At 30.5% G+C, this 14,912-nt stretch overlaps 1 protein-coding gene across 11 annotated transcripts in view; it reads left to right on the forward strand.

The window, feature by feature from the left end:
* Positions 1 to 10,562, forward strand: part of LOC119616560 (insulin-like receptor) — a 44,852-nt gene extending 34,290 nt beyond the window's left edge. For all 11 annotated transcript variants that reach the window (XM_037972982.1, XM_037949297.1, XM_037949298.1 and 8 more), the window contains 15 exons: positions 1,549 to 1,964; positions 2,029 to 2,170; positions 2,230 to 2,396; positions 2,459 to 2,738; positions 2,806 to 2,953; positions 3,012 to 3,232; positions 3,380 to 3,557; positions 3,629 to 3,951; positions 4,332 to 4,512; positions 4,572 to 5,011; positions 5,073 to 5,392; positions 5,461 to 6,336; positions 6,522 to 6,762; positions 6,828 to 7,011; positions 7,155 to 10,562. In XM_037972982.1, coding sequence (XP_037828910.1) covers positions 1,549 to 1,964; positions 2,029 to 2,170; positions 2,230 to 2,396; positions 2,459 to 2,738; positions 2,806 to 2,953; positions 3,012 to 3,232; positions 3,380 to 3,557; positions 3,629 to 3,951; positions 4,332 to 4,512; positions 4,572 to 5,011; positions 5,073 to 5,392; positions 5,461 to 6,336; positions 6,522 to 6,762; positions 6,828 to 7,011; positions 7,155 to 8,901 — 5,864 coding nt within the window. In that variant the 3' untranslated portion in view covers positions 8,902 to 10,562. The remainder of the gene's footprint in view (positions 1 to 1,548; positions 1,965 to 2,028; positions 2,171 to 2,229; positions 2,397 to 2,458; positions 2,739 to 2,805; positions 2,954 to 3,011; positions 3,233 to 3,379; positions 3,558 to 3,628; positions 3,952 to 4,331; positions 4,513 to 4,571; positions 5,012 to 5,072; positions 5,393 to 5,460; positions 6,337 to 6,521; positions 6,763 to 6,827; positions 7,012 to 7,154) is intronic.
* Positions 10,563 to 14,912: the final 4,350 nt, after the last annotated feature.

Below are 14,912 nucleotides of genomic sequence, written 5' to 3' on the forward strand. Positions count from 1 at the left end.
AATGTCTTCACTACATGGTCTAGTCGTTCATTTATTAATAGCATTACTACAAACCTAGCAGGGAGTCTACATATTTTGTCTCATTGACAAACGATACATAAAAACTATTAAATGTTCTTAGTAATTAATTAAATAATAAAGGATACTTATTAAATGCATTAATAACTAAAATTTATTGCGTATAAATGTTAAGAATAATACGCAATACTTTAATAATCCATGAATCCTAATAATGAATAAAAAACACCAAACAAATATATTAAAAGAAATTACGTGTTAATTGAATAAATTATTTTAGTATAAAACTTTTTTTTGAACACTTTTTATAATAATAAAGTAAACTTCGCAGCAGAAAAGAATTTCCACGAAAGCTAAAAAGGTTTTGGGTGTATAACTTAAAAATACGGGATTCTTGACAAATGGTCATCTTTAGAAGGGGGTTTTTGGCTTTAGTAATTTGAATGTCATTTTTGTTTCTCATCATTTAGTAGTTAGTTAGTTAGTTAGTTAGTTAGTTAGTTAGTTAGTTAGTCAGTTAGTTAGTTAGTTAGTTAGTTAGTTAGTTAGTTAGTTAGTTAGTTAGTTAGTTAGTTAGTTAGTTAGTTAGTTAGTTAGTTAGTTAGTTAGTTAGTTACTTAGTTAGTTAGTTAGTTAGTTAGTTAGTTAGTTAGTTAGTTAGTTAGTTAGTTAGTTAGTTAGTTAGTTAGTTAGTTAGTTAGTTAGTTAGTTAGTTAGTTAGTTAGTTAGTTAGTTAGTTAGTTAGTTAGTTAGTTAGTTAGTTAGTTAGTTAGTTAGTTAGTTAGTTAGTTAGTTAGTTAGTTAGTTAGTTAGTTAGTTAGTTAGTTAGTTAGTTAGTTAGTTAGTTAGTTAGTTAGTTAGTTAGTTAGTTAGTTAGTTAGTTAGTTAGTAGTTAGTTAGTTAGTAGTTAGTTAGTTAGTTAATAGTTAGTTAGTTAGTTAGTTAGTTAGTTAGTTAGTAGTTAGTTAGTTAGTTAGTTAGTTAGTAGTTAGTTAGTTAGTTAGTAGTTAGTTAGTTAGTTAGTTAGTTAGTTAGTTAGTTAGTTAGTAGTTAGTTAGTTAGTTAGTTAGTTAGTTAGTTAGTAGTTAGTTAGTTAGTTAGTTAGTTAGTTAGTTAGTTAGTTAGTTTATTAATTACCTCACGACCTAAGAGCTGGCAGATTAGAACACCAACTACCAAGCTACCGGAGGCATTCTGTTTATTGAAAAAGTAACTCTGAAACCTACCGGAGATCGTGTCAAGTGACCCAATTTTAAAAATTGATTTCTTCCCATTTGGATGAAATTTGCAGCAATAGCCCTAACCTTTGTCCATCCAATAGTACTAACCTTAGTGCAAATTTCGTCGGAATCGATTTTTTGAGTTGGGTCACTTGACATGAAATTCCCCTTATATAAAAAGTTTACAAAATTCTACATGAATTACACGGGAAAAATGTTTCTTCTTTCTTTCTTGCCAAAAATATAATAATATTTATTCTACATTTAATTTATTGATAATTATTTTTCGAATTCATTTTTTTTTTTTCAGTTTGTAAATCTCTTGATATTCGCAATTCAGCATCACAATTTCGTCAAGTGGAAAATTGTACGGTTATTGAAGGTTTTTTACTCATCACTCTGCTAAACGGTAACTCGCTGGAGTACTATAATGAGACATTTCCTCTGTTAACGGAAGTTACGGACTATATAATTGTTTATCAAGTTCATTATTTACGTTCAATTGGTCGTATATTTCCCAACTTAAGTGTTATACGAGGTCGGGTGTTATTTGAAGGTTATGCCTTAATTGTATATTCAAATTCACATCTCGAAGAGCTGGGTCTTACCAAACTTACGACAATATCTAGAGGAGGTGTAAGAATCGAAAAGAATGTGATGTTGTGTTTTGTAAATTCCATCGATTGGACACAAATTGTATCGAATACTACGGACATAGTTATTGAGGTTAGAAAGAAACAAATTGTTATCACAGAAGTTTTTTTTTATAAAATAAAACTTTGTTTTTTAGTATAACCGTGATACCATTGAATGCCCTGCTTGTCCTGGTGATCAATGGAATGGGGGAGATTCTAATGCTGGAACAAAAGAGCTGGCTTGTAAGGAACATCATGGCCGACGTCATTGCTGGAATAGTAAATCATGTCAAAAAAGTAAATAACTTAGCCAAAAAAAAATATTGGATTTAGTATTAATATTTTCCTTTTCCTAGTCTGTCCCAAGAGATGTCAACATAATTGTGTTGACGAAAACACTTGCTGCAATGAAGCTTGTTTGGGTGGCTGTTCGCCTAATAACTTGAACGAATGTATTAGCTGCAGAAATTTCTCCATCTACAACACAACCTGCATTGACAAATGTCCAGATAATTTTTATAAAGTAAGTTAAATATAAATATTAAATAAATTCAATATTTATATGATTTAATTAAAAATTTTTAGTACCTGGATCGTCGTTGTTTGACAGCCGAATCGTGCAATATTATTGGTACTAAATATGAAAATAATCGTCAAGAGGTATTGGTGGCTTATGAGGGAAGTTGTTCCACGGTTTGTCCCGAAGGTTATACAAAAGTTAATATGACGTGTGTAGAATGTGGTGACAAGTGCACTAAGAAGTGTCAAGGTAGTCTTATTGATAGTGCTGCCCGGGCTAGAGAATTTCATGGTTGTACACACATTGTTCAATCCCCTTTAATGATTAATATTAAAAGAGGCGGTCGTAAGTATTTAAGGTTTTTATTGTTATTTGCTTATTTTATTTGTGTTTTTTATTTCTTTATTTTAAGGTCATTTAATGGAGGATTTGGCTTATGGTTTATCATCAATTGTTACCATCGAAACGGCTTTGAAAGTTCAGGGCACCTATGGCGTTTTTGATTTGAAATTTTTTAAAAATTTACAAAATATAGAGGGTGAAAAGCTAATTGAAGATAAGTAAGTTTTGTACATTATTATTCTGAATTGTGTCTTATTAAAATCTCCAATACTTTAGATATGCCCTTTATGTCCTGGAAAATACTGATATCGAAACTATATGGAATCTTAATCAAACTGTCCAGATATTAAGGGGTACTGTATATTTTCACTTTAATCCCAAATTGTGTTTGTCGGAAATTAATGCTTTACTGCCCATGGTAAAACAAGCGAAAAAGAATGTTACTAGCTTTGATAAAATAGAAGTATCCGAAGATTCGAATGGTGTTAAGGGCTCATGTGAGTAACTAATCGTAAGCTTAATAAAACATGATTGAGTTCGAGAAGTTAACAAATTCTCAGCTTATTCACAACATTTCAAAATTTAGTATTTCTACTGCTAAAAAGCAAATTAATCTTATTAAACTTATTTTCAAACTAATCTAGGTAATACAACATTACTTAATATAACAGTAGCAAAAATTGGTTCACTTATGGCCCTGGTTAAAATCAACAATCCCATGGTATACGAAGATCCCAGAACATTCATTGGTTATCAATTTTTACACATAGAAGATCCCTTTGGCAATGCTACAAAGCACGCATTTCGTCCATGTGAAGACAAGTATGTATTGCTCCTTCCTTTTTGTTTTAAAATGAAATTTTAATTAAATTTGTTTCTCTTTCTTCCATTAGATGGGAAATAAGTGATCCTACTAAAGATAATTTCTATATTTTTCAAACTCTTAAACCATATACACGTTATTCATTTTATGTCAAGACCTTGACAATTTCAACTGAACGTCGTAATGGCCAGAGTGCAATACATACTTTTACCACTAAATCTGATCAACCCAAAAGTATTAATAAGTTACAAGCCTATGCTAACTCGAGTTATAATATTGTTATGAGTTGGTTACCACCCACTGTGGCAAATGGAAAACTTATTAAGTATAAAATACGAGCTGTGTATGATAAACGCATTCAAAGAATAGAGTCTCGAAATTATTGCAAAGATCGTAAGTACATTTTGTTTAAAAAATTGAGGGATTTAGAAGCAAAGTTAGTGAACATTATATAAATTCATTGTGGCCTCCGGTAGGTTAGTGGTTAGTGTTCTAGTCTGGTAGACCGGAGGTGGTGGGTTCGATTCCCACCTGAGGCACTGGTTAAGGAGCGTACAACAGGTCCGATAGAGGCCTAGGAGTATTTCTTCGGATTTGATGTATATACATCCTCCTTTCAAACCAACTAACTATAAATTCATTTGCATGATCATTCCTGTTTTGTTAATTTGAATGAAAAATAATAAATACGAATATTGTATGAATATAGAACTAGAACTGACCTAGAACTGAACTATAATATCAGGAAATTAATTTTTTCTTTCATTTTCTAGCTTTAAAGGAAATTAGTAAACCGGAAATTCCTGTTGTAACCATCACTGAAAAGCCAACCATACCAAAGAATTGCAACTGTAAAAAGATCAATTCACAAATGTATGATGATGAAGAAATTGATGCGAGCATACATGCTAGCATTGAACTAGAAAATGCTCTACAAAATTTTGTCTATGTTAAGTGAGTTGTAAACAAATATCTAATATTAAAAATTATAAAATTTCTAAAACTTTTCATAGAAAAGAGAATAAAACCAGATCGAGTAGAAGAAATATGAATGCGATAGAGGCGTTAGAAGCGAATAGTAGCCGTAATCGTCGTGCTATTGAGGGAGATCCTTTCGATAGTTTTCTATTGCGTCATATACGGGATGCACCGGCCGAGGGAAATTCAATACATGATACTACAACACCAACAACAACGACCACTACAACAGTCGATCCTCAGGGTGATGGTACACTTTTATATAACGAAACTCGTATGGATCCTGAGGGCACTTATTATGAAGTTGTTGTTGATTCAGTGAATGCCTCGATGACGGAATTTGTTTTCTCAAACTTGAAACATTTTTCGTGGTATATGTTGGGTGTGGAAGCTTGTAGGGAAAAAGATACTCCTAATGACACTTTACCCGATTGCAGTATGGAAGTAAGAACCCATGTACGCACACTTAAACTTGGTGAGTATGAATAATATGAAAAATTGTTTGGCAATTTTTTAAATTAAATTATAATTTGCAGAGAATGTCGATCGAGTGGAACACATAAGGGGTGAAGTGGAAACAACAAATTCATCTAGAAGCAATATACGTGTTTTCTGGGTAAGTCCGAAACATCCGAATGGCGCTGTCGTATCATATACGATATTATATTTACTACAATCACCCGATGCTGTGGAAGAGAAAAAATGTATAACTGAATCGGATTATATAGAATTGGGTTATCATCAAAATGGTTATCCAATATCTAATCTCAATCCCGGTAACTATACAATACGAATAAATACAAATACGTTAGCTGGCGAGGGACAGTTTTCGGATACCATTTGGGTTGTTATACCGGTAAGGAATAAGAAGATACTTTCATTTTTCGCTAAGAATTTAACAAAAATAATTTTGAAAATTTTCAGCCTGTTACCATGCCGACAAGTGTTATTGTTGGCATAGTGGTTGGAGCGCTTTCGGCGGCAATTTTAATAGGTGTTTCAATCTATTGTCTGTGCAGAAGGCGTATTTTGGCACCTCCTTCGGACTTGAAAATATTCCCCTCTGTAAATCCGCATTATATTAGTCTACAATATATACCGGATGAGTGGGAAGTGGCTCGAGACAAAGTTATACAACTCAATCCTTTGGGTCAGGGTTCGTTTGGTATGGTTTACGAGGGTATTCTAAAAGGCTACAACAATAGCAGCGAAGATACACCCTGTGCCATTAAGACGGTGAATGAGAATGCCACCGATAGAGAGCGCATGAACTTTTTGAATGAAGCCTGCGTAATGAAACAGTTTGACACTTTCCATGTAGTTCGTTTATTGGGCGTTTGTTCGCGCGGTCAACCTGCTTTGGTTGTCATGGAACTTATGAAGAATGGTGATTTAAAATCTTATCTACGTGCTCACCGTCCCGACGATCGCAACGATATGCCATTATCGGCACGATCTGAAATACCTGCGCAACCACCTCCAATAAGTCGCATTTATCAAATGGCCATTGAAATTGCTGACGGTATGGCTTATTTGGCAGCGAAAAAATTCGTACATCGTGATTTAGCGGCTAGAAATTGCATGGTAGCCGCTGATTTAACGGTGAAAATAGGAGATTTTGGTATGACTAGAGATATTTATGAGAACGATTACTATCGTAAAGGAACAAAAGGTCTGTTACCAGTTCGTTGGATGCCTCCGGAAAGTTTAAGAGATGGTGTTTACTCCTCTGCCAGTGATGTCTTCAGTTACGGTGTGGTACTATGGGAAATGGCAACATTGGCAGCACAGCCATATCAGGTAAGATTATACTCCACAGAAAACCTGTTTCTAAACATAGTTTAAAAATAATAAATAAATTTTTTATTTGATTGGAAAAATTCTAATGTAACATAAAGAATTAGGGAAATTAATTTAGTATAATTACACTGTGTGGCAGCAAAATATTATTCAATATATATAATGTTTTCATTTCATTTTTTAAGGGATTATCAAACGATCAAGTTTTAAGATATGTAATCGATGGAGGTGTAATGGAGCGACCAGAAAACTGTCCCGATAAATTGTATAGTTTGATGCAAAAATGCTGGCATCATAGACCTTCGGCTAGACCAACATTTATGGAAATTATACGATATCTACTCGATTCGGCAGATCCATATTTCCGTGAAGTGTCATTCTATCATTCGGAAGAAGGTCAACAAATACTAGTAAAGGAAATAACAGGTATTTGGGATTAATAATATAATAAATAATGTTATTTTAACGATTCTATATTATTTTATTTAAAGAACGAAATCAACGTTCGGGCGATGTATTCGATGATCATGACAACGATATGGAAGACGTAACAACTCCGCTTCGTTTGGAAGAATATAGTGGATATAAATTAAATACGGACAATAATTCATCGGTTGAACATCGTGGAGATTCATCTATGGTCATAGACGACGATGCTCCTCATTCACCTTACAGGTATGTTGTTATTAGTGCAATAATTCTAACTTTAAGATATATAAAGAAATGAAACTGTAAAAATTGTTGTTACCATATAAATTTATTGCGTTACGAGCGTTAACATTGACTGTGTACTATTTTACTGTATTATTATGTTACAGCCTAACAGGCTCACCTATTGTCGTTAGTAGCACGCCAGACGAACATGTTAGAAACAATTTTAATATGTCGCGTATTATCAATTCGCACAATCAAATGCTTAATTCGGCGCCCTCAACATCCGCTGAACTGAGGAAGGCCGGTCCAGGCATCAGTTATTATCCACATCCCCATACCCATCCGCATCATCGAAATCTCTATCAACCTACACGTTATACCCAGCAACAGGCTCGTCAGCAGCGTCCTGACGATGTTGATGCCTATGTCCCTCCAGATTTTGAAATGAAAGACTTGATGGAAATCAAACGAGAATCGGATGAACAGGGTTATGAAATGTACGATCCCAGCCCGAACTATAGTGAAAAAGTACCTACCAATGTTCATGGTGATGATGACGAAGATGATTTGGGTGTACATTCAACGGCGGGTCAAAATTTGTTGGCACACTCCAAACCACGTCAAAGGCAACCTACAATTATGCCTTTGTCCAGCTCAATGCCTGATGAGGTAATAGGACAACCAGCATCATCCTCACTACATCCCTCAACAGCGTCGGCTGCTTCATCTAATGCCTCTTCTAAGACTGGAACGGGAAAATATCCAAGTCTAAGGGCTGTGGCCGATTCGTTGGGAAATAATGTGACGGCTAAATTTAGAAGTATCCTATTTAATACACACAAGCGCTCGGGCAGCAATGCCAGCTATAAGAGCACCAGCTCTAACCCCAATACAGCGGCAGTGGGAGGCGGAACAGGTGGCAGCAGTAACAATCTAACCAGAGGAGGCCGCGGTAAAAGTATGAGTGGCCAAAATCTGGGAACAATAGAGAGTGGTGGAAGTGGCAGCGCTGGTAGCTATTGTGCTAATCCCCGTTTCTACACAACCAACAACGCTAGTAGTACAAGCGAAAATCCAAACTACAAAAGACTTGAGGGCAGTAGTGGTGATACGCTCACAAATAAACCCAAAATGTCTTCATCCTCTGCCTTCTCCATGAGTTCAAATCCCAACTATCAGGTATTAGATGAATCACTCAATACAACCGGTGCATCAACTTCTACAAACAATCCAGCTGCCATGAGCAGCAGTTCTTTATTACATACAACCGATAATCCAAACTATCAGTTAATGCAAGCTCCCGCCGCCAATCAAAAAATAGAAAACCTCTCATCGTATGTTATGATGAATGAACCAAAAGCTCCAGAACCTAGTGCCATCAGTATAAGTAACAATCCCAACTATCAAATGATGGGTCCACCACCACCACCTTCAGCCTTAAGTGGTACAATGTCAACGACAGTATTACCAACATCACAACCGCCACTAGCTCTAAGTCGAACTGGAGCAGGAACAGAGCGTTTTACAAAATATTCATCCTCATCTTCCGCACATTCAACCTCTTCAAGTCATGAAACAGACGAAGAAGACGATGATATACCCCCCAGCAAGGGTATGAAATCCGATCGAATACCTTTAAGCCGGCGTAGCAGTAATGATCGTAACCAAAAGAAAAAGCATCCTAACAATCGAAGTCGTAGCCAAAGTAGCAGTAGCAGCAGTCGAAGTAGCAATACAGCAACTACCACATCACAACAGCAACCGTCAAAACCTAAAACATCATTGATAGCTACCACCACACTGCTAACGAAAGAGAACTGGCTGAAGCAACAACCCGCCCAACTACAACATCACCAGCAAACACAACCCCCTCCGCCGCCCAATGGTTTTGTAGGACGTGAAACTACGTAAGCTTAACGAAAAATTAAAAAAAAAATAAGAAAAACTTAAACAAATAAACAAAATCATTAACCAATTATGTATTTATATGTAAGAGAAAAATAATATTTACCTACTGACTGAGTTGGATTAATACACAACTGCGTTTGTAAATAATATTTAATAATTCTAATAATAATATTAAACGAAACAACAACAATAATAATAATAGTAGCATTAGAAATCTTATATTTATTGAATGTACATATTAAGTATAAAGTATCTAGTACTAATATTAGTAGTTAGTACACTATTATTATTATTATTTTAATTTTGTACAACAACTAAAACAAATAACGGTGTTGATAAAGTCCTTGTTTTTATTTTGTTAATGGACAGAAATATTTATAACCCTACAAATACATAATTATAACAAAATATAATAACTTTACTATTTAAAACATCTATTACAATATTTTCAAATATGTGATGACTTGTTTAAAACATGGATCTGAATTATTAAGAAAAAAAATCCAAATCTCATTTTACGAATATGATAATTTTTGTAGCTCAATTTTGTTGAATTATGATTACGTCAAAATAACGCTTTCTATATAAAACAATTTGTATTTCCTAATTTCAGATTCGCTTTAAAAAGTCTTTAATAACAACGGCCAACAAAATTTTAAAAAGTCGAAACCCAGATACCAAAATGTACATTTTAAAAGGATTGAACAACCTAGAATCTGAACCTGGTATAAGAATTTTTCTATCGCATCAGGTTTTTCAGATATCGTATCCTAATGATTGAAAAAAAGGTTTTTGGCCATATTTAAGACGTAATAACAGAGCGAAGACAGACATCTTTATACAATTTGTATATGTCATCAGAAAGTCCAATATGCTAGTTTTATCAATCAATTCAAAGAATATACTTCTTCTACGTTATAATAGAAGTTTCATCTTTATTTTAAAGTCGATAGATTGAACTTTTAGACCACTTAACAAATTTTATAAAAAAAGATGTCTTCTCGCTGTTATATGACCGAAGTTTTTTTCAATTTTAGGGAAAACCTGTTGTGATGAAGAAATTTTGAGTCAAGATTCGTATTCAGTGAATCTTTTAGAAAAGTACACTTTGTTGGCCTGTGTTATTTAAAAAAGTTTTATTAGAAGTTAAATTTTTGTATTTTTCTGCTTTAAAATATTTCTTTCCAACGGTGAAGATAAAATTTATGATTTTCAACATTGTTTTTTTTATGTTTATAGAAAATGTAAATACAGAATTACGCTTAAATTAAGAAAACAAGAAAAAAATTATTATAATAATAAAAGAATGTCACCTAGAGAATTAAACAAATTCAATTATTTAAACAAAATATTAATGAGAAAGAGGAAGCAAATGAACTATATATGTATGTGTATAAATAATTATTAATTATTTAAATACATGATTAATATAAAGATGGTATGCCAAAAAAAAAAACAACAACAACAACTACAGAATTTTAAAATTCAAAAACAAAAACATCACTTACAAACTTTAACACACTAAATAATAAACAAAATAGTTGCCGATTTTTAACGACTCTAAAGATAATTACAACGAAACGAATAGAGTAATGTTACTAAAACACATTTACATACATACTTTTTAACACACATAATACTAAAACTAACAAAAAAAAAAAAAACAACAACTCATATTTCTACTAATTTGTATGTCTCATTATGTATTTCCACTTTTTGTTCATGGCATTTTAAATGCAATTTTAGTTAGGATACAATTTTTTTTTTTTATTTTAGTAGCCCATAGCAATTATTACACTAATTATTTTAATAATAATATTATGATTTTAGTTCAATGTTTAAAATTACAAAACTCCTACCAAATCCATGAAATTAAATTAATTTTAATCTGCCTTAAGGAAACATCCATCAATAGCATTTTTTTTATAAATTTTAAAATAAGAATAAATCGTTTTAAAAATCTCTTATAGCTCATTACTTCTTATTCAAAGTTTGGATTTTCTTTTTAAAAAAATTTTAACCATCAAAAGTTTGCTGTTAAAATATATTTTGATTGGTTTTTATGTAAAGTTTTTGAAAATTGTAAAAAATCCAGAGGAAATTGTTGAATGTTAATAGTCGTTGGTAGTGAATTTTGAATGTTGTATTGTTTTGTGGATTTTGGTGAAATGTTCCCAACTAAAGTTTGAACCAGTTTCCGTAACCCAAAAACGCTGAAATTTGACAAATATACAGACATCTGATGGCAATGCAATGTTATGTTTGAAAATTAATTTTAAAAAAAATCTATATAATCTCCAGGCTATTCTTGGACTTTAAACCATTAAAATAAACTCTTAGGGCCAATCTTTAGGTGAAAGATTAGCGATTAAATTAAAATTAATCCTCGAAAGATGTTTTTGAGTACTCAATTAGTTAATTTTGTTTGCAAGTTTAAGCGCCAAATGGAGGTGGTTTAATCTTAAGCACGAAATGCAAAAGTGTAAACAGCTGAAAAAAATTAATACAATTTTTATAAATATAAACATTAAAATGTTTTATTTTTTTATTAGTATAAATTATAGACACTTCAAAATACATTCTTTTGTTTTTAATTTAAGTTTTCATTAATTTTCATATTAAATTTACAATTGTCTTCTTCTTTTTTATAAAATATGCATTGTTTTGATAACAAACAGTGAAGTTTTCTGTTGTTTTGTATGGCAACACTGCGAAGTTTAATCTTGTACTCAAAAACATCAAAGAGGATTAACATAAGATTTAATTTATTTTTAGATTAACTAATCTGAATATTAATTGGCATTTGATTATCATCTCAAAAACCCGTTCTTATTCGTTATCCTAACAACATTCAATACAATGTAAGTAACTGTTTATGTTTTTTAAACATTTTAAGGTTTTAATTAAATATATATTTTTCAGTTTTTTGTAAAATCATGTTAATTGGTGTTGCATGAATCAGAATTTGTTATAAACTTTACTTTAAACTGTAAAAACTTTAAAATAGTGGTCATAAATGTTTAATAAATATTAAGGTTCTCAATAATTTACATTAGAAAATCTCTTTTATATAAACTTTAAAAACCTTTCTTTAAACTGTAAAAACTTTAAAATAGTGGTCATAAATGTTTAATAAATATTAAGGTTCTCAATAATTTACATTAGAAAATCTCTTTTAAACATTATGGTGATAGTTGTTAGAACTTTATCAGGTTGCACCAACATTTTCGGATTCCCTTTGCAACGGCCAGATGAATTTTGTTCCAATACTTAATGTATTTTGAATAAAAGTTTAATCCAAAACAGATTTTTAAAATTCTAAATAAAATTTTAGGGATATAAGCAATATTATAATTTGATGGTTTATAAATGCTTAGAAAACCACAAAAATCAATCAATGTTATAGTATTTTCGAACATAATTTTGTATTGACATCGGTTGAATTTATTAATTCTAATGAAAAATGGTTCAAAACACACATGGAAAGTTTAAATTTTGAAATACTAGTTAGTACTTTTTTAAAAAAGAGCACTTTTGGATTACAAGTACTAAATTACTTTTTTTTATCAATTGACTTCCTCACTAATATTGACTATTGATTAGTATATGGACCTGTTTTTTTGAATAGTCTAGGACTAGGCTATTGACTACTCTATACACTTTTCTATTGCATAATCTAATGCTGTCTGGTCTATTTACAAGTCCATCAACTTCTCGACTTATTCTATGAAGTAGTCTGTAGTCTATGGACTAATTTGTGGACAAGTTCATAGAATAAAATATTGACTAATGTATGGACTACTTATGAAAGTTTTTAATATCAAAATGTTGTTAATATGCTGTGGAGTACTTCGGGTTTTTTTTTTTTCGATATTAAAAAGTACTGTAATAAAGTACAAAAGTCCTGAACTTATCATGTCTGGTTCAAACTTCTGTTACAAATTTTGGCCTAATATAACATACAGCAGCGTAATTAAAAGGAAAATTTTATTCTCTTGGAATTGATATGGATGATTTTCTATAACCGAATAACAGAATGTTGTAATTCTGACATATAGAAAAAGACTTTGCGTTAAAACGATAAAAGCTCTATGGGGTTGTTATTAAAGAAAATTATAAACGTATGGTAAAGGGTATATAAAATATTTAAATTCTTTTTTTTTTAATTTTCAATTATTTTTACATAAAGCACCTATTTCCGAATTTGGTAGGTATCTTTTATTAAGTTTAGTAAGAACTACTCTAAAAAAAAAATAACCATAAAATTGCTGAGCCATGTTTAAACCGACACAAACCGACAGGATTTTATTAGAAATAGAAAATTAAACCGTTCAATTAAATAAATCATAAAAACTGTAGATATTAAAATTTATACTTTTTTTTACAAATTTTATATTAACAACAAAAAAAAAAACAAAACCGAAAAATAGCAAACAAACACACACTAAATAAGTAAAAAATATCCTTAAATATATAAAGAAAATATTTAAAAATAAATTACTATATATTAAAAATAAATTATAATAAATATACCTACAAACTCACATAAATAAATACATACATAGCCACATACACACACACATATACATATGTTTACTATGCAAACAATAGATATTTTTTATACTAAAAAGACTGAAATATATAGTTCCTTTGTTTTTATGTAAATCTATATATATATATATATATATATATATAATAATAAATATATATATATACAAACCAACATACATATAATAATATAATGATAACAAGAAAATAATATACATATATGTAGTATTATACATACATATGTATATCTAAATCTAAATGTTTCTTTTTGTTTTAAAAATATGCATGCATCTTAAGAAATCAAAAATTTAACAAATATTTTTGTTGTCTTTTGTTTCTTTTTTCTTCTTCTTTTATTAGTACATTTTAATTGTTGGTTAATTTAACAGCAGCAAATTGTATTTTGTTTATTTATTTTTTGTTAAATTAATATTGTCGTTTTGTTTTTAAAGTAGAAAATTATATATTTCTTAAATTAATTGTATATATTAGCTTTGTTACTGTATTAAACAGATTTCCAGTTTTTAACTAAAACTCCTTATTCAAAATTTCAATATACTTTGTTGCCGTTTCAGATTAGTTCTAAATGGAAACTGTATATCTGTTTGATTCTTATACATATTAATTTATGTAGTTTTAGCATGTAGATTTTTGTTTAAAGTTTTTATTTCAAAATAAATTATTTTTAATCCCATTGTAAATTAGTAATCTGTTAAATTAACCAAGGAAAAACTTATTTTCAAGTCCCGATATTTTGGTAACTATTTTCATACTAAAAACATATTTTTTAAGGAAATCCTAAAATAAAACTAACTACTTTTTTTAGGCCCTTGAATACAATTCTCCTTTTTTTATAGCGATAAAAACTTTTTTCAAAAGGAATAAACTGTGCTTCCGAATCTGACATCATATTTTATACATTACATAGGATTTATGATATTATCGTGTTCTAAAGTTTGAAAAAACTTTGGTTTTAATTGAGACAATATAACAGCGCGAAGACATCATTATTTATAAAGTTATACCATTTGAAAGTGTAATATGTCTATTTTGAAATAAGGGTTTAACTGATTATATAAAATATCAAATATGGCCAAAATCTTCGTTTTCTGAATCTTCTTGATCGCTGGTTACTTTATTGCGAGTATAACAGCAGACTAAGGGCCAATCTTTAGGTGAAAGATTAGCGATTAAATTAAAATTAATCCTCGAAAGATGTTTTTGAGTACTCAATTAGTTAATTTTGTTTGCAAGTTTAAGCGCCCAATGGAGGTGGTTTAATCTTAAGCACGAAATGTAAAAGTTTAAACAGCTGATGCAAAAAAATTAATAAAATGTTTATAAATATAAACATTAAAATGTTCTATTTATTGATTAGTATAAATTATGGACACTTCAAAATATATTTTTTGTTTTTAATTTAAGTTTTCATTAATTTTCATATTAAATTTACAATTGTCTTCTTC

The sequence above is a fragment of the Lucilia sericata genome, unplaced genomic scaffold, assembly GCF_015586225.1.
Source record: "Lucilia sericata isolate MDLA Ls3-8-SP2 unplaced genomic scaffold, ASM1558622v1 Contig000079F_arrow, whole genome shotgun sequence".
NCBI classification, from domain to species: domain Eukaryota; kingdom Metazoa; phylum Arthropoda; class Insecta; order Diptera; family Calliphoridae; genus Lucilia; species Lucilia sericata.